The sequence below is a fragment of the Gallinula chloropus genome (assembly GCF_964237585.1).
Source record: "Gallinula chloropus genome assembly, chromosome: 10".
Taxonomy (NCBI): domain Eukaryota; kingdom Metazoa; phylum Chordata; class Aves; order Gruiformes; family Rallidae; genus Gallinula; species Gallinula chloropus.
In genome coordinates, this window is record NC_140095.1 from 8,480,942 (window position 1) to 8,508,460 (window position 27,519).

Consider the following 27,519-nt stretch of genomic DNA (forward strand, 5'->3'; position numbering starts at 1 on the left):
AATAGCCTAAGTGAAAACCTCCCAGCACTCGTTTTGCACTGCATCCCCCTCGGATGAAGGGAGCGAACTGCGGTGCCTTAGAAACTACAATCTTACTGTCTGCTCTCCATGGATATGAAATTCTCAGTGATGTAACAGGGGCTCCATTTAACAGTAAGAATTCTTTCCCTTGTGCCTGTGGCTAAGCTCTCCTTCCCTGCCCTGTCCCACCTCTCCAGGAACCCCGTTTCAATAGTGCCATGCTCCCTCGGTCTTCACACCATTTTAGGATCTTTCCAGATGGAAAGTGCCATAGAAATGTAAAACCTTATTAATTAAAGGCTGAAATAGATGCAGTGTGTGGAGGTCAGTGACTCATGCAGTAAGATTCTCAGGCTCCTGCTATGCATTGCCTCAGGGCGCTTTTTTGAATGTTCCCTTCTCTGGGGCTATGACAGTTTATTACACAAAGGCTCTGTGAACTGGAGGTGAATGCAAACTACTCCAGCTAGGCTGTTCCCTCATCTGCAAAGCAGCCACCAGTGAACCCAGTTTATGCTGAGGCTTTTGGGACAGCATAACTTCCTCCTCATTATGGTTTCTGCCTGATTTTTTTTCCAGGATGCCTGTGCTGTAGTGTGTGTGTGTTTTTGGGGACGATGCTTGGTGCTGGTGGCCCCTGTGCTCGTGGTCATGCTGGCAATTCTGTATTACTTCTGTATTTCTCCAGGAGCACTTGGCAATGGAGGAAGAGACAGTCAGGATCCAGTGGCTCCCTGCGGATGAACCCAGGCATGTTTCTAGCAGATGGTTCTTCTTGGAGAGGGTGGGCAGCGATGGTGAGCAGAGCCATCATAAGCCCTGTAGCAGGGGGCACAGCCTGTGCCGAATTCAGAGGCGTTCCAGCACTGACCCGGGCAGCAAGGTCTGATCCCTGGGCAGCCAGTGGTGCCAGGAGCCCCAGTGCAGATGTACCAGGAAATCCTGACTGTCATCCTGATGGAGGTTTATTTAACCAGGCTGCAGTCCCACCAGAAGCACCACCTACACATTTCTGAGGCATGCATGGCCCAGGGACATTGGGATTTGCTTCCTGGCTGTGTGGACATTGATTTCTAACTGGATCTCTGGAGATGATGTTACTTCTTGAGGAACAGTGATGCCTCCCAGCTGCATGGGAATGCTGACACTAATACTGGGGAGCCCCTGGGACTTGATGCTACAGCATGTGTAATGTGACTTTTGTGCCAGACCCTCAATTTTGTCACTCTGCTACATTGCTGGCTTCATCAGGACCATCAGTCCTCAGCAGATGCTGCATTTTGGAGTAACCCCCACAGCAAAGCTCACCCAGCCTTGCTCCTGTCCCCTCACCAGCAGACCAGGGCTGGGCACCTCTGCAGATAGTGCAGAGGTGACAAAGCTGTGTGTGTAACCACTCCTCTGCAGTCAGCACAGCTGGTGGCACAGCACGGCTGCCCTGGGGCTGTCTCACTGCACAGCAGGACAGCAGCTTGCAGATAGCCTCAACCCTTTGGTATTTGGACCCTGAGATTATTTTATCATACTCTTAGTTCTTCCTCTATTGGTTGCCGGCTGCCCATTTGGCCTCTACTGCAGTGGCTTCTGCCCGCCAGTACACCACTCTACATGCTTTCCACTTGTCCTCATTCCTCTCATATCCTTCCTTTTCTTGTTCCCTCTTAATTCCCCCACTACCATCTCCCAGCCCAGCAGTCCTGTCCTTACACCCCTCACTTCTGTTTCAGCGCTCGCTTCTCCCTAATAACAAAAGCTCTTCTGAAAAATCACACAGATCAAACACACATTTTGAAGCAGGCAGGAACGTCTGCATGGAGCAACCACTCTGTTTCAGCAATGTTTCTCCCAGAGATGGAAGACCCAGTTCCAGCTGAAGTGTATAATTTAGACCCCGTGTACACTGGGAGTAGCAGAGAGCGTGGTTATACCAGGTGCTGTGTAAACAAACCCCTTTGGCACTGAAACCCAGCCCAGGGTTAAACAGGGAAAGGGCAGCTTTCCTGCTGTGCCTACGCCCACATGGGTGTCTTCAGGTGGCACAGTCAGGGATTGCCCCTTTGCACACATCTGACTCATGCAGATAGGCTGCCAGGAGCATGCAGTCATCAACTATGTTCTGCTCTTACGTGCTACAGCCTCAAGTTGCCCTGACAGAGGCGAGACTGAAAGGGTTTATTTTATATACTTCAACAACCTCCCCACAGTATCGCTGCTGCAGCCTCTTTCCCTGGGCTGTCCTCAGCCCTGGCTTATGTTTGGTTTCCACCTAGGGAGAAGGGGTGAGAAAAACATTAAAAACAACCACCCAAACAAAACCACACCAGGAAAATGGGATTACAAAACCCCAAACGCTGTTAAATGGGAGATTGGGGGTCAAGCAGCAAACTTCTAACTCATTTCTGAAAATGGATTAGATTTCAAGCTGCTTGATGCTGGCTTAATGACATTTACTGGATGGGAAGTGTTAGCTATTGTTCCTGGGTGCCTGTCTAAACAAACACCCTGCATTTTAGACTGGTTGGGAGAGCCTGCCATGATGTTCCAGAGTGAGCTGTTAATTAAGGGACAAAGTCCAATCTCAAAGGCTTTTACGTAATTTTATTTTTTGTTTGCTGAGTCTTTCAGAGTGCCCCACCAACCAACAGAGCTGCCAGCTGATCTACATTCTGCTTCGCTTTTCAGCGCAGAGCATGTGATTCTCCACAACTCCAGGCCTTCTACCTTTTAGTTTGTAGTTTTAAAAGGGATTTTTTTTTCCTTCTTTTTTTAAAATCTGACATTTTGTCCTGAAAGGATGTGAGACGTGCAGAACTGCTGAATGTGGAAGCCACCACAGGAGGCCAAGACATGATATTAAAAGGACTAATGAAAGAAAGCAAGCTATTGAAGTGTAAACTCAATTTTACTGATAGTATGCTACAGATCAGAAATGAGTAGTTGGAATCCCTGGTGCAACTGACACCAAAATATTAATGGTTTGGTAAAGCAGGAACACAAAGAGCTTAAAAAATCTGTTTTCTCTGTGTTTGCAGAGGACAGCCTGTTTCTTGAGGTGCTGAAGACCCTGTATTATTTTAATAACATGTATCTCAGCCAGTATCATAATTACAGATCTCACTTTCTTTCGATTAACTTCACTCACCAACAAGGCTGGACTCTTGATCCCTATTTTCTTTCAGGATTGTAAAATAACAGTACTGTGTTTATTTCCTTGTCTTGGATCCCTTTCTTGGATTAAGGCTGCAGGAAGAAAAAATGCAATCTAAATCCCTGCAGGACACCGTCTGTCTTCCTGCAGGAAAGGCTTGTAGGAGTATGGCAAACGAAAGGAAACACGGCCCTGCTAATGCCATTGAACCAGGGCCTGGAGGAAAGACCAAGTCCTGAACCCTGATGTGCCTTTGCTGTGACAGTGACGTGGGAGCTCTCCTCCTCGGGAATCCACATGGAATGCCCATCTCTCTCCCTGGGCTAAACTACATACCTTAAACTGCCTCGCTGGTAGGCTGCCCAATCTCTCCCTATTTCCTTGATATCAAAGGATGGAGCGAGTTGATTCAGGTGTCTCAGATGTACTGGCAAATGAGTCATGAATCATATTAAATGTATTCAATTGTTTTTATAATCCCATACAAGTGTAAGTTTTGTAGGGGCGTTTGCATTAAAGACCATCTCATAGAATTAGAAGGGACCTGGAGAGATCATCGGGTCCAACCCCCCTGCCAAAGCAGCTCCCCAGCTCATATTGCACAGGTCGGTGTCCAGATGGGTCTTGAATATCCCCAGAGAAGGAGACTCCACACCCCCTGTCCCAGGGCTCCCTCACCCTCACTGGGGAAAAGTTCTTCCCCATGTTGGTGTGGAACTCCCTGTGCTCCAACTTGCAGCCATTGCCCCTTGTCCTGTCTCCACAGACACTGAAAAGGGGCTGCCCATTTCCCCCTGCATCCCATACTTAAGATATTGATAAACATTAATAAGGTCCCCCCCCTTAGTCTTCTTTTCTCCAGGCTGAACAGTCCCAGCTCACTCAGCCTTTCCTCACAGGGGAGATGCTCCAGGCCCTTAATCATCTAAGTAGCCTCCTCTGGACTCTCTCCAGGAGATCCCTGTCCTTTTTGTACCAGGGAGCCCAGAACTGGACACAACACTCCAGGTGGGGCCTGACCAGGGCAGAGCAGAGGGGGAGGATCCCCTCCTTTGACCTGCTGGCCACGGTCCTCCTGATGCCCCCCAGGATCCCATTGGCACTCTCAGCCCCCAGGGCACACTGCTGGCTCATGGCCACCCTGTCATCAACCAGGACCCCCAGGTCCTTCTCTGCGGAGTTCCTCTCCAGCAGGTCACCCCCAGCCTGTACTGATACAAACAGTTGTTCCTCCCCAGGTGCAGGACTCTACACTTGCTTTTGTTGAATTTCATCTGGTTTCTCTCTCAAAACACTCCATGAGAAGAGTCCCAGAGCAATCTGTTGCAGGGTAAAACCAGCCCCGTGCAGGCAAGAGGCTCAATGAGGTTCTTCCAAGAGATCTTTCTGCAGCCAACCACCGCCTAAAGCCGAATCTCTCTTAGACGACCGTGCTCACCTGCACCGCCGCCTGTGCGGGCTGAGCCGGGCCCCCGGCACGGCCCCTCCCCGGAGCGGGGCCCTCTTCGTCCTCCCGCAACTTCTTCTCTCCCGGACTCTGCACGAAAACGGCACCTCTCAAGGAGGTTGATACGCCTCAGGTTTATCAATACAAAGCTCCAATTCGCACACACCACGAGAAAGGGACCTGTAACTCCCCCACCCCCGCCTCCCCGGCTCCTCCACAGCGGGTCCCGGTTCTCCGCAGGCCCCAGGAGCCCCGCGCTGCCTCAGGGCCGGCAAAGTCAGGGCATCCCCCGGCATCTGCTTCGCTCTGGCTCTAAAAGCCGTGACGCCCGCCCGAAGCTGAGGGGTTTGGAATTCTGCTCGACCCTGGGGGGCAGCCAGGGCGGCGCGGAGGGGCCGGGGCCGGCCGGAGCCCCCACCTGTCGGCGGGCGGGGCGGGGAAGGGAAGGCCGCGGGGGCGGCGCGGCGGGCGGTACCGGGAAGAGCGGCCGGGCCGGGCTGGGGCGCACGGGGCGGGGAGGTGCCCGGAAGAGCCGGGCGTTCTCCGCGGGACGGGAGCGGTGTCGGGAGGCAGAGGCCGGCGCACGGACAAAAGCGGCCGGGGGTCGGGTCGGAGCGCGTTGGGCGGCGGCGAGGCGGTCCTCCTGCTCCTCGGTAAAGTTTGCGGGGCTTCGGGTGCGGCTCCGCCGTCCCGTTTCTCTCACTTGGAAACTTTTGCGGGGCGCTGGGCCCGGCCGGGCGCCGGTTCTCCGTGAGGGGCGGCGGAGGGATGAGGGAGGGCGGGGAGCGGGAGAGCGGAGCGCGGCCCGGGCCGGCGGAGTGGAGCGGGGCGGAGTGGCGTGGAGCGGGCCCCGCCGCGCCGCCGCCGCCCGTGGGGCGTGGGCCTGGGCCCGGGCCGGCTGCGCACGGAGGCCGCGCTGGGCCAGGCCGGTGCGGGGCGGTGGAGGGGGCTGGGGGTTGGGAGCGGGGACCGGCCTGTGGCGGGGCGGGGGCCGGCTGCGTTTAGGGTCGTTGAGAGTTATTTTCCGGAGGAAGAGCGGCGGGCGATCCCGGTTCCCGGAGAAGTTTCGGTGCGGCGGGGCGGTGTGGGGAGGCTCCTCCCCGCGCAGCCGGGCACGGCCCGGCGGGGCCGCCCCGGCGCCGCTCTCCGGCGGTGGGCCCGGGCAGGGCCGTCTGGCGGCACCGGCTCGGCCTTGGTCCCGGTGCGCGCCTCCCTCTCTCTCCTTTAGCCCCCGCCCGAGGTGCCCTTGGAGCAGCCGGCCCCGCCGGGACTGGTGGCTCTGTTGGGGCACGCAGAGCAGCCTCTCGGCACGGGGACACCCCATCTCCTTAGCCTGGCTCTGCCACCGCGGTTTTGACGCCCGCCTCTAACCTGCCGTGCGGCGAGGCGGCCGCTTCTCTTTCCCGGGCCAGAAGTTCCGTGCTACTCTCTACAGCCGCAGAGCAGGGAGGGCGTCTCGCCTCTCAGCTGGCTGACGCACGACCCTCATGCTCGGGTCGCAGTGCAGAGGGCATCAGCTGGCCTTGACTCATCGCCTGCGCTGTTTCAGGCAGTGGGAAGGCTTTCAGGCCGCAGGCTCGCATCGCAGCAAGGCGCGCGGCACGCTTGTGTGTAGTGGAGAATCGGATGCCATTGAGGCGTGCCTGCCTGTGGCCGGCATCCCCAGCCCAGGAGGCCACGGGTGTCCTCTCCCGAGGGTGATGTATCACTCGCTCCCCCCGTCTGGGCGGTGAGAGCCTCCATGCCCTTGCTCCAGTTGTTGGAGTTACGACCCCAGGCATGTCTGGGTTATCTGTATTGAACCAGTCTGGGAGCACTTCCACCCTCCACCCTATTTTTCCCCCCCACTTTGTCTTTTGTTTTTGAGATGGGGGTTATATGGAAGTCTCCTCGGTGCTGGAGTGACTTGTTTCCTGCGCCTTTCCTGTGCTGGGAGTGGGGAAGTGGGGGAGGTGGGAGCGGCTCTGGTAGCTGCACTCTTGTGTTTATGCACGTCCTCAGTCCTGCTGGCTCCATCAGGCTTCCAGTGCTTTCAAGCCCAGCTCAGGGCTGTGGTTTATTTTGGTTTGGTTTGTTTTTCAGCTCCTGGGTTTGTTTGTAGTCAAGTTTCTGTTCACATGGGGGTGAAAGCCTGTGAAGAAGTACTTCACAATGTGCTAGGCTTTTAGGTACCCTTTGGTCTATCTTGGGGTGCTAAGGCCAGGTTAAGTGTTTAGTAGGACTTGTTTTTCCCTGTTGAATTGAAACTTTTTGTTTAAAAAGGCCATAATTATATGTTGAGCCACTGTTTGGTTTTTTTTTTTTAATTGTCAAAGAATTGTTTTTTAAAGCATGTAGAAAATGCTTTTGACTATTCTGGGGAGAAACAGACAAAGGCTTATTAGGTTTTGTTTTAAAAAGGCTTTGCCCTAACTGTTTTCCATAACAAACATGCCTTCAGTCTTTAGTTTTGTGTGTGTAGGTTTGGTTTTTTATCCCCCCAGCTAGCTCTAATAATAGGCCTCTGCATCAGAGATTAAAAGTTTACGCAAGGTGGCGGGGGGGAGCGCAGCGGGCAGAGATTAGAAATCTTGTGCCCAAACCCATGATTTAAAATACCAACATAAATATTTGCCTCACAGAGAATGTTCAAGCTTTGTGAAACTTCAGTGTTTCTTTGCTGACATCTGTAATGGCAGTGGCCAGCCTGCAGCTTCTTCGGAGAGCTTCCATGGGTCTGATGAAGAAGTTTGCTGGAAGATGTTATAGAGAACTAATGTGTGGTTTTATCAGTAGTGTGAATATCTTCCTTCTGCAGCTGGAAGATTGAGGAACTGATCTTGCAAAGACATCCACGTTAGTAGACGTGTTTAAACTGGAAATACACTTTAATGGGACTTTGGCCCTGCCTTGGAATTGTATTTACTGTTACTATTTGTTTTCTAAATTACCTTGGAGAATTAGTGAAGCTCATGGGAGGGTTTAGCACCAAAACCAGCCTACTCATGGCAGGTGGGTGGTGACTGGAAGGAGTACCTGCCTGGCCACGATGCCTCCATTGAAGGGCTGGCTGTGTTCAGTTTGACTGGCATCTCTTGGCACTGCTGGGTGCTAAAGGAGACACGCTGAATAAAAGAGGGCTGAGGATTATTTTGTTAGGACAATGCCATGCTGAGACGGTCGTCCACCAGTTTCCTCCTGGTGTGCTTGAACTGGCAGCCACTCCGGTTCTTGGGGAACTTTAATGTATATAACCTTCAGGATTTGGATCCTTTACTACTCTGGGAATTCACCCTAATTTAGTTTTATAGCTAATCTGGAATAGCTCTATTCAGCGAGTTTATAGCTCGTGCGTTGGTTAAACAGAGCTGCAGCTTGAGAGAAAGTGCAGATGTTTGATAATTACTACTTTTAACTCCATACTATTTTAATCCAGCGTACGAGACTTAAAATAGAGCCTGCTCACAAAACAGTGTACCAGCACCCTTACTGGAGGAGCTGTGCTGGAAAGAGGAGCGCTGAGGGGGCTCTGCTGTGCTGTGAAGCAGAACTGGGTGCAAATAGATTTATTGGGGAGAAGGAATTGCCGGAGGAATGCGGTTGCTGCAGCTGTAGGTGGGATCTCTCTCTGTGAGTGGCTGGGACTCGATATCTTCCAGTCAGGGTGAGAATGGGTGTTAACTCCGGTTTCTGGTGTGCTGTGGCTTACTGTAGACTCTTCTGCTGGCAAATCTGACACTTGGATATGATTCATAATTCCGCCTTGATTTTTTTCCCATTTAAAGAGCCAGCTACCTTTTCCCTAAACATGATTACATATTTTTATTTGCCAGTCCCAGGTGTGCTATGGAAAACATCTGCTGGTCCTTTGACATGTGGTTATAAATAGCTCCAGTGGAATCCCAGAGGATTAACCATTTTCCCCTCTGCTTTATAGAGTGATAGAAATTATTAAATGTGCAGATCTAAATTAACACAGTTTGCAAAGAGAAATTCTTCCCCAGCCTATTGACATTCCCTTCTGTTATAATTTTTCTAATTTACAAGACAGCTATTTGATTAATCATTGAGACTCAGGAGAATCTCATTTGGAAGGCACCAAGTTCAGGCATCTGTGGATGGAAAAAGAAAATCTGAGGGCAGCCTCTGCTAAAGGGAGAACAGTTACCAAGGTGGAGAGCAGAACAATACTGAGAACATGAAACCAAGCAGGATGCCAGTTGTTTGGTTCCCCAGCAGATCTGCTTTAATCCATTGAATGACACACAGAGGCAGGAGTGTCCATGTCTGTTACAATCTAAGAGCAAGTTAAACTCCTGTAGTGTTTGTCAGCGTTCGGGGGCTCGAGAACAAATAAGCTGAAGCATAGCAGCAGTGTGGCAGGTAGGATTCCACTCCTGAGGGTATGAGGGAGAAGTTAAGCTCATAGTGTGCCTTTCTGCCAAACCACACACAGTTTTCCACGCTGTCTGTGCCCTGTGATGTGTGTGGCACTCTACTGCACAAGAATTGCTGTGTGGAGGCAACGTTGGGGACCAAATGAGGGATTGGGGTTGAAAAGCCTGTAAGCCAAATTGTGCTTCTTTGGGAGTAGCCTTCAACAGCTGCTTTAAGAAAGGGATTGACACTCTTGAGCGGGTGAATAGCTGATGGAGGAGAAATATATTCTTAATTTTTCTTTTCCCAGAGGTTAACTGGAAGAAAGGAGGACACAGTGTAGGCCAAATGCTTCTGTCCTTGCTGTTGCTCAGCACAAGACTGAGAGGTGTTCAGATACATGCTAAATTTGCAGCTTTTGAGTTAATAGACAGTCAATAAGGATTAATGGTATTGGGAACTTGTGATCCTCCTGGCATGTGTGGTTTCCCCCTGCTGCTGCCTTTCCCGCTCCCCCAAGGGTTGTTCAGGAAGCTTTCATCCCCTGTTTTATCCTGGGTACTGTTAAATGTGATATCTATACAGATCGAAGGCTCTGAGGGGGGGATTCTTCTTTCCCTATCTCTTTCTGGATGTTACAAACTCGGCACACAAGATCCACTTGAATAAGTGGTCTGCAGGAGGGCTGTGCTTGCTCTGTAGCTTTGTGGAGACAGCCAAAAGAGCCAGTTACATGTAAGCAAGGCTGAGCTGTGTGCCTGTACAGTGGTGTCTAACCTGTATAACACCGAGCAGGTCAGCTTTGCAAAGTGCTCTTAGGATGTTTGGCTGAAGCTGTAGATGGGTAAGTAGTGGTGTGGTTTTTCTAATTAGCTAGGGTGACAGATTGAGAAACAGCATTGCTGAGTAGCAGAGGGCAGAACTGGCAGTATGCTGAGAAGAAAGAAGGTGCATGTTGGCTGTTCCTTGAGGTGTACAAGATCCCTGTTCTTCACCTGCATTCTTCCAATTATATCTTTGTAGTGTATACTTGTAAGCTCATTTCCTTTAGCATGACTTAGACCTTCAAGCCTCATAGCTTGATGTTTGAACATTGCTCAAGATCTTGATGATTCATGATGGACAGTGGACATGTATGCAAGTGATGAGTCTGATATAAACCTCACATACAACTTACCATAGAGGTCATTTCAGCCAGTGCCTGATGGCCAGATGTTTCAGGGTCTAAGCATCTTAAAGCTTAATTAACTTATTAATTTAAAGGATGAGAAGTTGAACAACAAACTGGAAGTTGTGCCTGGGGAACTTGGTGCAATCTGATTACTGTAGCTGAGTGATCCATCCTAGTGTCCTGCCTCCGTGACCCCCTTCACCTTTTTATTAGCCTAGCCCTTGTCTGAGGCCCTAAATGACAAGCCCTCCTCCTGGACTTGGACAAGTTAGCTGTTAGCAACACCAGGAGGAGGGAATATGACAGGGTATCCTCTGGTTCCTTTGGGCAGTGTCTGGTGTCCCCCTCTGGTTCCCCAATCACAATTTTTGACCCTTGCCACCCCCCCCCCCCCCCCCCCCCCCCCAATCATTTGGCTTCCCTGCATTTCCCCCCGCCTCTTTCTTGGGTGGTGGCAATGTATAAAGCCATCCTTAAAAGGGAAAGCAACAGGCAAGCAATAAAACCAGCAATAAATGAGAAGAGGGCAGTCAAACAGCATTGCTTCCGAAGGTGCTGTGCCAGGCTCCTGCAGCGCTGGAGCTGCCCGAGCCAGGCCTTGGAACCCTGGCCTGACTTCTGTCCTGCAGATCTGTCCAGCAGCTCTCGTGGCTCATGCCCAGCACTGGCAGGCTCGTGTGCAGGTGCAGACTGTCTGTCCCTGCCTTTTATTCAATAGGCTCCGTTCAATGACTTAGTTTCTTTGAAATCTAGAAACCTGCTTGACAGTTGAAAGGCTCCATACAAGGTACAAGTGAAATGAGAGACGTGACATATTTTCTGAGAGACTAAAACAGAAGGATCTGGTTTGGCTGCATGAAAAGCTCTGCAGTGGTTTGAATTCCAGTGCAGAGTGTGGCTTTGTAGTTACTGCCACTGCTGCTTTTTGGAAGATGTGTTTAATTACCAACCAGGGCTGTTACAGCTGGAAATGCATTGCTGAGGTAACCCTGGATGTGGCATCCTGAAAGCAGAGATGTGGGGAAGGCTTTTAGGAAGGTGAGTGTATCCCTTACTTGTTACTCCATGGCACTTCCACTGCTGGTGGAGTCCTCAATCACAGTGTTCTTACTGTGTGCTGGTACAGTGAGGAGTGAAATGCAGTTGTGTGGATGTTCCCCCCGCTCCAGCTGGGTTAGGGAGGGGAAAAAAATGGTGTAAGATGCAATAAACAGTGGGGGAAAACTCAAGAAGCTTTATGTGTAGCAAAACAACAATGCACATCAGTTGTGCAAACTTCAAAGCTTATAACTTCAAGAAAGAAAACTTAATTTCTGGTCTCTGTGCATCAGTCCTTTAGGATCAGGTGTTTTAAGCTGTTGTACTTAGTTTGCAGGAATTGGTGAAGACAGTTTGGTTGTGTTTACCAGACTGTTATCATGGGCCTAGGGAAAAGTCAGTGGTTATGGTGAAGGATGCAGTGTTCAGCAGAACCAGAGGCAAAGAGCTGGTGCAAAGCCAATTGAACAGAATTTCTTAGCTCATCTGTTTTTTGTTTGGTAGCTTTGTCTTGTTTCCTGTTCCTGGGGGTGAGGAGAACAGGCGGAGAGAGAAAATGTGTCTTTAATCAGATATAAGTTGGTTTCCAATCAGTAAGTGGCTGTTAATAGCTTAAAATCCCTTCTTTTTTCCAGCAAGACCAGCCAAGCGATGACTCTTTCCTCTCAAACCTTCCGGTCCCTTCCTGTTGATCTTATGAAATGTGCGTGGGTCAGTGAGATATGTGTAGGTGGGGTTTTTAGTGTGTTGTTTTGGGGGTTTTTTTAAACAAAAGTTGCTTTAATTGGTCATCCATATGCCAAGGCAGCGACTTGAAAGGATTCCTGTCCAGGCGGATCATTGTCAGCTCCGATTCTCATGCACTACTGTGCACCCTTAGCGAGTTTGTACTTGTCAGAAGGTGTTTAGGGCTTTGCAGGTAACTGGTCAGCATCCAAAACTTAATCGCAGCAGTATGGTTTTATCTTGCTTTGCTCTTCTGGAGAAGCTGCAAAGTTCCCATCGCTTCTCAGTCCTGCAGCCTCGGTGACAGTTTGCAGGCAGAGGAAGCTGGGTGTGTGAGAGCATCCTACCTTACCTATTCTTCCAGATAATTGCAGTCATTTTAGAAGGTGCTTAATTCCAGCAAACAACGCCTGTGCGTTACATTCATGTTAGCTCTTCTTCCTGGGGTTTGTTTTTGTGTTGGGGTTTTTTTTCCCCTCTTAACTCGCAGCATGTGTTGGTGGAGCTGCAAGTTGAGAGTTGTCGGGGGCGTGTGGTGATGGTGCAATTCTTCTTCCTGGGAAACTAATTCATTGTTTGTAGCTAAGAGATGTTGCTGAAGGTTGCCTTGAGCATCAAGTGAAATTCTCAGCCTTATCACTTGTGGGTTTTGTTATTCCTTTTTTATTTTTCTTTAGAAAATAATTGCTCTGCAATTTTTAAAGAAGACTGACAGTGTTCCTGAATCAAAGCGAGGAACTGGAAAAGGAAATCTAAATGACTTTTTTGCCTAGAAAAACTTTAGAAAACATTTTACTCTGAAGAATCTTTACGCTCAAGCTCTCCTTTGCTTCCGTGGGCGCTCTTCTTTTAGAAGCTTTTTCAAATGAAAACTGTGGAATTTATTTTTCACTCTTGTAACACTCTGAATTTTTGTTTCATAGTCTTTAGCTGCTACTATGCTGGGCATGCAATTGAGAGAGAGCATGGTATTTAGTCTCTGTTAATACACAGCTGTCCATTTCCTCCATGCTGAAGCAAATTGTGTCTTAGCAAAGAGGAGTCTCATTTTCTTCTAGACGCGTGTCAGCTCAGACATCTCCAATATTTGTGTATTTCTTTCCATTTAAAAATGTTAAGCAAGGTCTCTGCTGAGAAGATGTGGTCAGCAAAAAGCACTGAAGGCTAATGTGTAACAACATGTCAATTTAGGAACGGAGATACAGTTTGATGGGGTCATATTCTGGTTGTTTCTGACTCCGTAGCTCCAACTGCACTTTTTATTGCAGGCTGAGCGCTGGAGAGGATCGGAACTAACCCAGGTTTCCTTTTATTGCCAGCCCTCAGTGGTTTTCTGCAAGCTAAGCAAGAATTAATGTTGCAGCACTGGCAAGTTCCTGTGCCAACTGATAAAGCAGGCTAATTTATAACAAACTTTTTCTTATTTGGGGAATACTTGTGGCAAAAATGAATGTGTTAGAAGGTTGCCTCTTCTTGTGTTCCTTCATTCATTCCTGGCTTAAGGTTGGTAATTGAAACCTGTGCTAATGTAGTTTGGGGTTTTAGGAGCTGTGCTCTATAGCCACACCTGACTGTTACATCTTCACTGGCTGTGTATCCTTAGGGTGTGAAACGCGTCCTGTGGCTCTGAGAGTGGCAGTAAGCTGTCCTTCCCTTCTTTCCTAATGATATTTGGGTAGCTTTGCAGAGTTTTCAGCCTCAAGGGTGGGGAGAGACGCGGTGAGGTTGGAAGGGCTCTCAGGGTTCGGAACAAAGTGGTCCAGGAGATGTACAAGTCTCACCTGAGCTCTGCTTTCTCTCTCTCTCGAGGCTGAGCCCCTTGGTTTGTGTGCAGGTGCAATCCCAAGTGTGAGGTGTGTGGCTGAGAGGGGCTGGGGACCAGGAGTTTGAAGTTACTCTTGCTGCAGGGACAAGTGAGCTGAAAGCTGTTGCTTTTTGCTCAAGCTGCAAGTACGTTTCCTTCCTGCCTGGCCAGAGTGCTGCAGCCTCCATCCAGAGAGCAGACAGCTAAAATACAGCAGCTCTGAATCAGGACGAATAATAGCTAGGGTTTTTGGAGATCTCTTTTGTGGCGTTAGTATTGCTGGTATTCAGCATAAAATGCAACAACGTTATTGTGAAGACAGGATGAGTGGATTTATTATTGAGAGTAAGGGCTCACTGCTAATGACACATCATCTCCCTCTCCCAAACTTCCAAGATTTTCAGCTACAATGTTAAAATTAGCCTTAATTATATAGGAGATGCTCTATTTTCTGTTTGTTGTGGTGTTTGATTTGGGTTTTTTTTTTTAATAAAAAGCATATCTTCTAAAGCAGAGTCTAGTTGCCCCATCATTTTTCCTTATATAGCTGGAATCCTGCTTGAGTTTTGAAAACTACAGAAATAAATTGGATACTGGTTTGGATGTATCAGGATATCCATCTGGCCAGTTAAATGGCTATCAGTTTGGTTCCTGCATCCTTTTAAGATGCAAACCATGACCCGGAGCCTCCTCCATGTGACGTAAATAAGCCACTAATTGCCCATGCTTGGTGTGATTTGGCTTGCTGTGCGCCTCCTTTCTGGCTCCTTTGAGGTGAAGCAATGCTGGCAAAAATGAAATGATCAGAGCCTAATGCTTACATTTTTAGCACCAGTGTCTCCAAAACTGAGCTTATTTGTAGCTGTGAAATCACTGCTGTGGTCCCAGGGACATTGCTGTGAAGCTGCTTGTGCAGAGCAGGCCTTCCAGCCTCTTCAGAACAGCTAGACCAAAACAAAGGCATGGAAATCTGTTAGAGAGTGCATTCCTGGTTTTGGAGTGGAAATAGGTTCCTTGAATCCATGATGCTGTAGCAGTTGGGAAGCTGTTAGGAGATGGCACAACTGTTTTTTGTATAACTAAGGGTATTCAGAGCAAACCGGTTGTGAACAGTCAGTGGGTTGTGATGAAACCCATGCCTGTGAGCTGGGTCTAATACAGTGTGCCTTAAGGTCCTTTGAACCAAAACCCTTCTACATGGTTTATGTCAGAAACATAACCTGTCTGTTCTGCCTTGTTCTCTATCTTCAGCAGGTGGAGGGGGTCCCTGCTAGTTATCAGATGGGTTAGGTACTTAGGGAACAAACCAAATGGATTCCCTTGGGAACAGGGGAGCTGGTTGGCTTTCTAGGTGGCAGATGAAGCTCAGTGATTGCTGTGAATCTCACCACGCTCCGTGCTTGTGACTTGGGTGGTGGAATAAGGGATGTTCTCATTACATTGCAGAGAGTATCCAGAGACAGGCTGCAAGCAGGTAGAGGAGAGGATTATCATTTGAAATGACTGTGACTACTTAAATACAAGGGAAAGAAGTAAGCCGCAGAATAATGCGATTGAGCAGGTATTACTGTGCTTGGGCACAATCAGCTGCACAAAACAGCTAGGTGGGGAGCAAAGAGGGTGTTAAATGGAGAATATCCTCCTGGGTGGAAATGTTCTTGTACTGTGCCCTTCAGATAGGGCTTTGGGATGGCTCAGCATTACACACACAGAATCACAGAATGATGGGGGTTGGAAGGGACCTCTGGAGATCATTTTGTCCAACCCCCTGTGATCCAAAGCAGGATCCCCTCTATTAGGTCACACAGGTGGTTGTGGTTTTGTCACAGCTGGGAGCTGAGCACTGTACAGTTGCTTTCTTGGGGTGGGGAAAGAAAACCAAAGGTGAACTTTTTGGATTGGCTTAAGGCCAGTTTACTGGGACAGCAGAGAGAGAGATAACAGTAATAGGACTTTATAGCAAAATACACAAAAGTGGTGCTACATGAAGCAGTTTCTCACTGAACTGTGTGACCCAGAGCTGTCCTGAAACTGGGCCACCCCCAAGCAGTGCATCCTGGAGCTGAGCACTCCTCCCCCCACCAATCCCCTTTTATGCTGAGCATGAGGTAATTGGCTGGGAATATCCCTTGGCCAGTTTGGGTCCCCTGTCCTGGCTGTGTCCCCTCCCAGATCTCTGGGTGCCCCCACCTTCTTGTTAGCAGAGAAATAGGAACAACTGAGAAGTCCCTGACTGCTGGGCAGCAACTAAACCCTCTGTGTGTTACCAGCACTGCTCATCCCAGCCCCAAACAGGCATTGCACCTGCTGCTAGAAAGACAATTAACTCTATCCTAACTGGGCCCAGGACAAGCATGCAGCCTGTTGTGATCGTCCCAGGCTGGCTAGCCCCCCTCAGTCTGTTAGTGAGACCACTGTTTGAATGCCAACTTCCCTAAGAAAGACTAGAAAGAGGACAGTTAAAAGCTCTTAGGAAGTGGCCCATCAGAATGGCTAAAACTTCAAGACTGATAGAAGCTGGCATGTAAGAGATTTTTCAGGTAGCACAAGGTGGTGGGACTCAAGTTGTGGTGCAGGAGATTGGCAGTAGGACCTTGGGCTGTGTAACCAAAAGGGATTTGCCCTGCTCTGGAGGTGGGGAGTCTGCAGGGTCTGCTGGTACAGAGCAGGCTGAACATCCTAGCTTGGTAGTGCCTGAGATGAGCCAGCACTGCCTTCAGGTGTGTGAGGAGTGTGACCTGGAGAACCAGGATGTGAGGCCTTCTCCTGGCTGTTGGTGTGCAGAGCTCGCTGTTCAGACTGCCCCTTCACAGGCTTTTTGTGGAGCCTTGGGTGCCTTCAGGACACTGCTGCCAGGAAGCCACAGAACATAGCTGGGGCAGAGCACTTCTGCTGCTGCAGCCCCATTCTCTTCCCTGTGCAGTCTCACCTCCGCTGTCACGACAGTGAAGCTGGTGAGGGAATTGTTATAGCTGCTGGCTTAGTCTGAGACCACTGTGGGTCCCTGAAGTGGCTCTGCATCAGGTATGTGCTGGCATAGGTGCCTGTTCCAGGCAGGTTTCTGGCAGCATTTGCTTCAAGTAGCATTAAGTGTCACAGGAATCTCGTGGAAAGCTTTAGCCGTGGCAGGGATCTTGATTCCTTGTATAAAATGAGGGGTGGGTTGTCCCAGGAGGGCTTTGCTTGTGGAGTTGATTGTTCCCTGGAACTGTGAAGTTTGGGGAAGTCTGGAAGAGGCTGCTTCTAAACTCTCATGTCCTTGCAAGCACACCAAACCCCAGAAGATACAATTGCATCGCTCTTGAACCGTGTATGGCAATAATGAGCACCATCACCAGTGTAATAACCCAAAGGGTTTAACACTAACGTGCTGGGCTGTAAATGTGGTTTAAGGTTGGAGCTTCGTGTGTCTGAGTGCTGTGTGTGATCTCTGCAGTGACTCCACTTGCTGCTGTTTGGTGCCTGAGTCAACTCTGCTGTGACACCCGACTTTGCCCCGTGTCTCTACTTGAAGAGCTTTGCCAGCGGTGCCAGCTGACGTAGCCGTCTCCTCTCGCCTCACCGGTTCCGCTCGCAGCAGTGTCTGTGGTGGCACGGTGAGCCAGATGGGGATCTCAGCCCACCCTACAAAAATGGATTCTTCTTTTCCCTCCAGCCAAATCCGTTCTTCCCCATCTGGTTAATCGCTCAGCCGTGGGGAAAGCTGTGCCAGTACGGAGGGGGTGTGATGTGAAGATGGGAATGAGTTCCTAGAGGGGTGTGGGAGGATGAATGTTGGTTTTTAAGCAGCTTTCCTGCTGCTTATGAAACCACAGGCTGGGCAACTGCAACTCCTTGTGCGGTGGTGTCTTTCTATATATTCCAGCACTCCAGATTCAGCATCACTTGCTCTCTTCCGCTGTGTGGTGTGTGTGGCGTTGTCCTTGGGAGTCCTGCTTTGAGTCTATGTGCTGCTGCCTGTCCTGTAGTAGGTGTGTGATGTGGAGAGTCTGCTTCCACATCAGCTGGGTTCTCCCTGCTGCCTGGAACCGGCACTATGCTGACCATCTTCCAGAGGCTGTCCTCTGGCTGCAGCATTGTGGGAACTGCGTGTGCTCCAAGAGCCAACAGTTAAGCACTCTGTTACACTACCCTCTGATGGCATTTACTCCCTGTTGCCACGTATGAGTTTGGTGAGGCAGAGCCTGAGTGGTTGTGGGGACAGGGGCAGGTCCCAGGGAGTCGGAGCAGTCTCGTGGCAGCAGTGCAGCCCTGCTTTACCATGGCCCTGGCAAGCTGTCCTGTTATCCCTAAACCCACCTCGTTCACACCTGTGTGGGTGAGCTATAGCCTCTTACTGCATTCTTCACAAGTGTTTAATTGAATAAACATATTTACTACACCGTGCAAATGATTCAAGTCATTACTACCAACCAGTGTATTCGATACCCACCTATGCTTTTTAGATAAATTTCAATAAAGTTCATACTAAGTAGTTTTATAGGCCATTACTTTTGGCCAATTCGTGAGCTATCATGCTAACGTGTTTTCAGATGAATTGCCTTCATTATCCTACTAATACAATTAATGTGTCTTCTCACAGTTACCTCGTCCTGCGCTTCGTTTCTGCGAGACACATAACAGCATTAAATACATAGAAACAGCTTTTATGTAGAAACCTAATGGGCTTTCCGGAGCCCTGGGTATGTTTCTCAGGAACCATAAAGGCTTCTGACACGTGTGTGGCGGGGTTTTTTTTTGGCTGCTTATGTAGGAAGCTGATCAGGAGGGAGTAAGCCAGTGAAATCCTGTGTTGAGGGTAGGATGTGGCCTGGGGGACGGGTTGTGAAGGGCATTTCACAGCTTGTCCCGTGCCAGTGTCAGGGCTGTGGCACAGGCTGGTGCAAGGCTGGACCAGCAAAATTAAAAGAGGGTGACTGGGAGGGAAGGATAGTTAGTGAGTTCACAGGACTTAGTGCTGAGTGTCAGAGGTAGGGCGAGGAAGAGGAGGTGGCCATCCTCTGCCCTCCTGCCGCCAGTGGAGTGGGGGTCTTTGGGGCTGCAGCCTGGCATGCCTTCTGCTGCGGGAGCAGCAACCCTTCATTGGTGCCTTCCAGCTTTTGGGTTTAAAACAGTCAGCAATGTTGTATGCATGGTAGCACGGATCAGACTCTTCCTAGTCTCTTTGAGTGGTTATTTTTTTTAAAGCTTTCAGCATTTTAAGTTCTCTTCTCCCCAGCAGTGTAGGCCCTTGGTGTGTAGGCGGGAGTGGAATGCTGAATGCAGGTTAGGTGAGTCTGCACCTTGCAAAGTCGTAGTTGAGTGTATGACAGTGTGTGGGCTTCTCAGGGCAAAGATGCCTTCACTAGTGCATGGAGTGCTTAACACCTCGTGTCTGCGGTGTGAGAGTGCCGGTGTGATGCCTTGGGAGCCGCCTGCCGCAGGGGCTGCAGGGCTGTAGCTGGGCGATGCTAAGCCCAGACTTTGCTAGGCCCTCTCAGGCTCAGCCCTTCCAGTGCTGGAGAGGCTTTTCCTTCAGTGGGAAACAGGCAGCCGTGTCTGTGCCGTTCCTGCACGCGGAACTGTCAGTATGAGACCGTTGCTTGTTGGTATGTGTTGTAAACATCATTGGTTACCAAAATTAGTGCCTTGCCTCCTGCTTCTTAAAAATAATGGGACGTTGTGCTTGTCTGGCAGCTCGGGGACATCTGGTGCTGTCAGAGCAATCTGTCTGCTGAGATGCTGTGCAGACAATGCCCTGTCCGCAGGAGGATGTAAAAATACCGACTAATAAGCTTGAGAACAGTGTTACATGGGTGCTCAGGGAAAGGGTGGAAGGGAGACTTTGGAAACGTATTCCCTGTCCTGACGTCTTTAAAAATAAAACGTTAAAAACCTGGGTTTAATCTGATCTTGAACTTTGAGGGCATCCCAAAGCTGGAAGAGCTGGAATCTAAGCCTGAAGTGGTATGAACTGGGTTTATGAACCTCTAAATACTGAAATCCAATTTTTATTGGAATTATGGGTCTAGTTACTGCTTTGTTGTGCTGTACAGCAGCATCACAGTGTTAATTCAGTGATCTGCTGTAGTTCATTTATTTTTATTTTTTGTAGACTACTGGCTTAAAAAGCAGAGTTACTTTAGTAGTTTCACTAAACTTTTCCCATAATATTTGCTGTTCCATTGGGATGTTGAAATAAAATTGTAATGGGAAGAAACAGCTCAGTGACAGCTTTTAACAGATCTTTTCATGCAAATCTGCTTTCCCCCCTATGTAAATGTTACAGGGAAGTATAGTAGATATGTCAGCTGTTAAGCATGAACAGAGTGGATTTTCTGGCTTTATAAGGCTTATGTTCAGTTGCTGCTTTACCTTTGTACATCCAAAAGGTGACTTGGATGAATGGGTAGGTTGACTGAGTCAAGCTGGAGCCTGGCTCTTTGTTTCACAAAGTGTTTGGGGCAGTGACTCGTGGTGGAGCTGAGAAAACTGGCAGCTTTGGGGTGTTGCTGAAGTTGAGGTGCTCCCTTCTGCTCCCCTGAGACCTCGGGCTGTATTGCAGAGCTGGGCAGCAGAAATTGGGAAGGGGTTATTTGCTTTGCCTCCACTTTCCTGGGTGAAGTACCCCTGTTACCTGGGAGGTCCTTCCCCAGTGCTTGGGGGACACCCAGCTGTTGCCGCCTTGTCATTGCTTGGTGAAAATACTGTGGCTTTTGAAGAGGTTTTTGATGTGGGTTTGGTTTGGTTTGGTTTCACTTTCTAACCAAAACAAACAGGTAAGGTCTCTGTTACCATAACGGATGCAAACTATCTCCAGTTGAACCAAAACTGATACTTCTGGAGACAACATAACCTTAATTTACACCAGATAGACGTGTTGTGTGTTTAATAGACTCCACTTTGTTTTTAAGGTACATTCCAACAGCGTTAATAATAATAATTGTATTTGTGTTGCTCTCCTAGAAATGACTGCGGTTACTGCAGGCAACGTGAACTTCAAATGGGACCCCAAGAGCTTGGAGATAAGAACGCTGGCGGTGGAAAGACTACTAGAGCCTCTTGTTACACAGGTAGGAAAGGAAAAGGGAGAGGGGTGTGGTGCAGAAAACCCCCTTCACAACAATGCTTACCTGTTCTGGTGTATTTTAATTAATTGATGGGAAAACTTCTTTGTTGTCTTCTGTGGTAACAGAGCTACTGGGCATGAGTTTAGAAGGACTGTGCTGCTTCAGCACCTGAGTAGATGCAGTGTTTCACTGAGAAGTGTGGAAATGTGTGTTAGTAACAAATGGTGTGTTGCTGCTGTGCTGTTTCTCACCTCTGGTTTAGGTTGTATGCTGCTTATTTGTTGAGTCTTTAAAAGCTGTGCTAGGTAACACTTATAACTGGTTCCTGGCACCAGAGCTGTTGCTGCCTGCCAGAAGTAGGCTCTCCTAAGTTTTCTTTGAGACTGCCTGTGTTTTAAAGTTCCCTTGGGAATGAGGTTCAGGTAAATGGTGAAATGGATGGGGAGGGATGTTTGCAACCCATCTAAAACTGACTTGTGTTCCAAATACATTACTGACCCCTCCTAACAGAGTTCCACCTGAGGAGTATGCTTGTATGGTGTATATATAGCTGCTTCAGTTTATCTTTACAAGATACACATGCTTTCTTTTAATGCTTTATGCTGAGTTTGTGAGTAAAAGCATGTTTCTGCCTGGTATATATTGCCTAGGGAAAGGCACTGAAGAATATAGGAGAGCTAGAGTAAGTCTGGTAAGCATACCAAACACCTAAGCAGTGTGTGTTGGGCATTTGGAAGATTCCTGGGAGAGAGTTTCTAGGTCTGGAAGAGAAGGTGCATTGGAGACACTTCTTTAGCAATGTTTTCCTGAGATAGGAAGGTTTAAAAATGACAGTATGAACTGCACACAACTCCTGCTAAGCGTAGACTGCAGCCATCAGGTTCTGTTTCCAGTGTTAACATTCCTTTAATAGCCAGGCTGCTGCCTGTAGCTGCCACTTGTTCTCTCAGGATACTCGGATGGGCAGTTGGATCATCTACTCTATAGCTTTTTAGCCAGAGTTACTGATGGAGTCTCCTCTTAAGAGAAATTGTTGTAGTTAGGCAAACTTAACCGAGCACACTTGTTTATAGGGCCTTTTTGTCCAAGTTCAGTGTCTGACTTATCCTTCAAGTAGCACAATAGGCTGTTCTGGCAGTCCCAAATTCTGTGAATGATGTGACTGGCAAAACAGAGAGGAAAGTAGAGTTAGTTGCCTTGTAACTTGTTCTTTGTGTAGTCCATGATGAACTGAGCCTCCCTAATAGAAATGCTCCCCATTAACTGACAGCGATATTCCCAGCTGATGGCTTTCCCACTCTGAATCAACCTACTGAGAAGATGGATTCAGCTCTGAGGACCTTTATGTCAGCAGTCCTTGGGCTTTCCAGACTAGTAATATTTTTTAGTGTTGTAATTTAATGTCCCTCTGAAGTAGCTTTGTGTGCATTTTCCTAGAGTTAACCAAGGGAGGGGTGTGTGTGTGTGTGGGCAGATAGAAAAGTGTGTGTGGATTTTGTGCCTTTGAAGGGCATGGGTCCTGATCCTGAGCTAATGGGGTGTCTGATGGTCATCTGGTCACTGCTGAGAAGCTCCCAGGAGGGCTTCAGCCTAAAACGTAAAACTTGGAAATATATGCTGGTTGCAAGAGGATTCTAAGAGTTTTGTTTTGGTGGTGGTAGAGAAAAGATGAGCTCTAGGAAGTCCCTTGCTCTGCACATAGCCCTTTGGCTCTGGTACCCTTGAAGGATTGTGTTGCTAGGTTGTATTTGGGGTCTTTCATGCCTGGAGAACTATCTCAAACTAATTATCCCTAACTTGGGTTTCTTTTCATGTGGTGCCAAATAGCTTTGGCCTGTTGCTGAGATTGCAGGTTATCAAAAGTACAAATACATCTCAATTCCTAAAATCAAATTTTCAGGTCTGGTGCTGCGAAGGAAAAAATCTGTGAGTAGTTTAGCTGTATTTGTAACGCCCATCTAAGGAAGAAGCCTGGGCATGTTTAGAGATGTGCAAAACACCTTTTAGTGAGTTTGTAACCTTTGGAGCTGGCCACAGTGAGGTATTGGTGATATCCTGTCTAGAAAAAAATACATGTGGCATTTGATGTTTCATAAAATCTGTTTTTTTGTTTCCGTCTGTGCCTTTAGGTAACAACACTGGTGAACACTAGCAACAAGGGCCCTTCTAATAAGAAGCGAGGGCGTTCTAAAAAGGCCCACGTTCTGGCTGCTTCAGTTGAACAAGCAACAGAGAATTTCCTGGAGAAAGGAGACAAAATTGCAAAGGAGAGCCAGTTCCTTAAGGAGGAGCTGGTGGCGGCTGTGGAAGATGTTCGTAAGCAAGGTGAGAGCTGTGTGTCTGACAGCCTGTGAAACTATGTTTTTTCAGAGTAAGTAGAACCGTTCTGTTTCCCTTCTGCTGTTACTTCCTGTGTCCCAGTACCTCTCCAGTTGAGATTCCTGTCTTGTCTTGCTGGCTTCCTTGAGGAATAACATGAACTGGGCAGGTCTGGAGGTGGGATGTCCCAGGTAGAGGCTGAGAAGAGGAGCAGAAGGGCTGATTCTTTCAAGAGTGTTTCAAACTCAGGCTAAAATGTATCCCCCCCCCAGTCTATAACTGTTACAGAGCTACATCTCAAATATGTCAATAACTTCTTCAATAGCTGATTGCACACAAAGCAGCATTGTAGGAGGAAGAGCTGAGTGTTGGCTTGACAAAGCTGGGTGTCTTAAATATGCAAAATGTAAACGGCAACAAACAGAATGTGAGGACCTTGATTAAATATTCCAGGCTTCCTCCCCCACATCTAGTGTTGATTTTTATCATTTTCTTTTTTACTTTCTTGGAGAAGACCTGAGAGGAAAGCCTATGGAGCTGGCTTACTCTAAAATATGCACTAGTAAATATTGTTGCTCATAAATCATTTATCCTTCTTCCAGTCATGAGCCTTTTCTATGCTTCAGTGAAACCCAGTCAACTGGTATTAATGGTGGCGGCTGCTGCTTCAAAAAAAGGGAAACTCATTAGCATTAATTACTTGTTTGTAGCTGAAGTTGCACAGTGATGAAATATTAGTTGAAAATGGTTTTAAGTTCTGGATGAGCCTGGTTGACAGACCAAAGAAAGATCAACATAAGAAGGCGGCAATAGAAGGGGCTAATTGAGTTAGCTTAATTTAACAACAACAAACAAGAGCAAAAGAGACCCCTTTGTCTTGAAGCCTTTAATTCTTAGTGCTTGCTCAACTGCTGCTCAGAATCCAGAGTCAGAGCTCGTTTGTAAGTGCCTTCAAACAGCTCCTAGTAATAGTGAGGGAGGGAGCTGCACTCAGTCCCCAGGATTGAAAACCTCCATTGGCTGAATTTGTAGTTGCATCCTACAGCAAGGAGGAGAAGAAGCTTTTAGGAAGGAGAGAGGGGGATGACCCTTTCACTTGTTTCTTGGCCCCTGCTTGGTTTGAGGCTGCACGTAGACTTGATGCCGAAACCTCCCTGCTTTGCTGATCTTTGACAGAGGAGGTGGAGCTTAGAGCTGAGAGGTGCTGGAGTGAGATAACAACCCACCTCTATGTCACTTCACTCCTTCCTACCTTGTTACTGTCTACAGCTTGCATGAAGTCTGGTGCATAGGGAGGAGAGCCCTCTCTGATTTCTGAAGCTGGGTGGATGATTAGACTCGTGCCCACCACCCACTGTGTAGCTGCTGCGGCACTGTGACTGCGGGGAAACTGTGCCCCGTCACAGTGCCAATGTTCTGCTGGGTTTAGTGGAGCAGCTCTTCATAAGGAAATTAAAAACCAGGGAAACCTTCAAGGAAATTAGAAGCAAATGGTGAAAAATGAGATAGGACAGAGAGAAGACATCCTGCTGCCAGCGCCCAGGGGAGGGCTGCGGCTCTCAACAGTGCTGACAGCAGCACGGAGATAGAAACTCTCACCTTCTGTGTTTGTGGACAGCCTGTGCACTGTGGAGTGTTCCTGTTCTTGTGGTAGACCAGTTGAATTAATGAACTGGAGAAAGGGGAAAGTGTAATACAAACCCCATGCATGCACTTAGGAAAACATCCAGGTTTTGGTGCCTTTATCTGCCTTCTGCAGTGGGGTGAGAGTGGAGAGGAACGTCTGGGTGTCTTGGTCAGCAGCAGGGTGCTTGTGAACTGACAGTGTCTGCGTGCCTGACAGCAGCAGTGGGATTATAGATGTGTAGCACAATTTATCTTCAGGAGAAGACAGGAAAATAGAATTAATAATGCTTCTATTTAGAATAGGGAGCAGTTTAGTTACCATAATAAAAAAAGATGAATGAATGTAGACAGAGGTTATGAAGATGATTAGGACAATAGATAACTTGTCTCATCAGAGAAAATTAAAATTTTTTTTTCTTTTAGCCTAGCAAGAGGAAGATTGAGAGGGTACATGATTTTAGTGAGCACGCTTGTTCATAAAATCCCATTTGTTGGGGGCAAAAACAAAGAAGTGAAAAGAGCTATTTAGAATGAGTGATAGTAGGGCTACACACTAAATCAATATAAGTGGATCTTCAAAGTCTTCCTGATTTTTACAATGGAAGAATAAATTACAACTTGCTTTAAATATTAAACAAGCTCATGAAATATCCTAAAGTAAGATTCCTGGCCCTTTAAAGCTTTGGACTTCTGACTTCTAAAGCAGTGAAAGTTCCAAAAAGAAAACCTTGAACAGAGTAGTGGAGGCAAAGAGCCAAAGAGTCTGTGGCCTGGATCCTGCCGTGGTTATAGGAGGGACTTAGTCCTGGGGAAACACCTGATGTGAATGTCTCACAGCAGCCTTACAGGGTTTGTGACCTTGATTTTGGTGCTGTAGTTTTGCTGGGTAAGAGAAGGGACAGTATTGGTCTTAATCTCTGCTGTAAGGTCCTTGTAGCATTCTTCCTTCTTACGAAGTGTTGACTGCGTGTTGCAGTGGTCAGTGCTCAGGCTGGTGGGAGCTGCTCTGGAACTGAGCCGCCTTCTTAGCCAGGTGCTGGGCTCTGACACCGGTTGCAAACTCTGGGGTTGACAAGGGAATTTCTTTTGAGTCAGGCTGCCTGGGCTGTTCCTCTTCTCCTGGAGTCTTGATGGCCACTGTTTGCTGCCTCTGTTATCTCTGCTCCAGGGTGAGCATCCAGCATCCTTACCATAGGAAGGGACACAGCAATAATTTAACATAAAAACCCAAAACTTAAAGTTTATAATCAAAGAGCTGAAGCCTGTGCATAGGGCTTGAGGTGAGAGAATGAGTGGATGGTCTTGTGAATCATGTGGGCTTTTGATGATGTTTCGTGGTTCCAGATGCAGGGGAGTGAACACACTGAGTCAGCATTGTCTCTGCCCTGTGTTTCTGAGTGAGGCTTTCTCTAGAGCTGAACAGTGAGGCAAATTATGGAAGGGTAAAACACCTTTTCAGCTGTACTTCACACAGGATGAATGACTTGAGGATGTCCAAGGAATGGAAGGAGGCCAGCTGTGGAATAACTTCAAGCTTAATGCTGAATTCTGCTTGGAAAACTTAACTATAAAATTCTGTTGTGACCAGGTAGCTTAATTTCTTGGAAGGGTGCTGACACTTCTCACTTGTTTTCCTGCAAGAAAAATGATTTGGGGGGTGTCCCACTTGAATTAGATGTAATCCTTCAGCCAAGAACTCTGAGATCTTTTGAAAAGCCATAACCTAAGTAAAAAAGCCTTAGAGACAGGCATTGAACTGGAAGGTGCTGAAGGGTACAAGGTGATGTGTGGGCACCAATTTCTTGCTTGGAGGAGGGAGAAAAAGCATCGGTGCCTGTGTGTGTCCGAGGTCTTCCTGCCTTGCCTGTCTTCTCCACCGCTTCCCTGTTCCATCAGTGTTTGGGTAAAGAAAGCCCTCTCTGTCATGGTCATCGTGTACCGTGCTGCTGAGGAGGATTAATAGTGCTGTCTGAGAGTGCTGTCAGAGCCTGTGGGCATGGTGGGAATGAGACTAGAAAATGGTAATTTTCTTTTGATGGACTAAAATCTTACTATTTCTGAAATGGGCTTTGTTCCATTAGATTTAATTGAATTCTTAGTGCTTTATTGACAAGATCATAGTATGGCTACTCTTGCCTCTTCTTTTCTCCACTCTATTTTATTATCTTTCCCTTGTAATATCTAGTGAAAATCTACGGTTATATTGGAAAAACAGATTACTCATATAAGAATTCATACCAGCTGTATAATCTGAGTCTCAGGCTGACTCTTCTGCAGTGTGTTTCTTTTAACTCTTGAAACCCTGGCTTTCAATCTTCAAATCTGAACCGGAGGTAACAGAGGAAAATGAGAAGGTTATGCTGTCTCCAGCCTGAGCTGATGTGGACACACTAATGCTGTAACTGCAACCTCAGGTCAGGGTGGAATTCCCTCTTGCCCTTCCAACCTAGCTAAAATAACTATCCCACGGTGTTCTTCCTTTGTAAAAGATTTCAGAAAGGGAACTTGCTTTAATTTGCAGAAAAATCTATATATAAGCACCGACTTTAAATATAATCTTCCTTTAATTCTGGGAAGCTGGTTATCTTTTGGCACCCTGACAAGCTGTTTGAAACTCACTAAATCTTTTCAAGGCTCTGGTTAAAATAAAAAAGGAATAGAGTTTTTATTTCAGGCCTGACTTGTAAGGTTGAGATTTAAGAGCTGGGTAGAGGATGGGTTTGGTTTTTAACCTTGTTTGCAGTTTCTGAGACTCAGGGGAAGCAAGTGGCCACCACGTCTCTTAAGTTGTTTTAAATAGGCAAAAAAGAAAAC

General features: G+C 47.8%; 1 protein-coding gene across 1 annotated transcript in view; it reads left to right on the forward strand.

Annotated features, from left to right (window-relative positions):
- The first annotated feature begins 5,158 nt into the window (after positions 1 to 5,158).
- CTNNA1 (catenin alpha 1) overlaps positions 5,159 to 27,519 on the forward strand; it is a 118,724-nt gene continuing 96,363 nt past the window's right edge. The window contains exons 1-3 of the mRNA XM_084268595.1: positions 5,159 to 5,269; positions 20,657 to 20,763; positions 22,890 to 23,085. Of these exons, the coding sequence (XP_084124721.1) occupies positions 20,659 to 20,763; positions 22,890 to 23,085 (301 nt within the window). The 5' untranslated portion in view covers positions 5,159 to 5,269; positions 20,657 to 20,658. The remainder of the gene's footprint in view (positions 5,270 to 20,656; positions 20,764 to 22,889; positions 23,086 to 27,519) is intronic.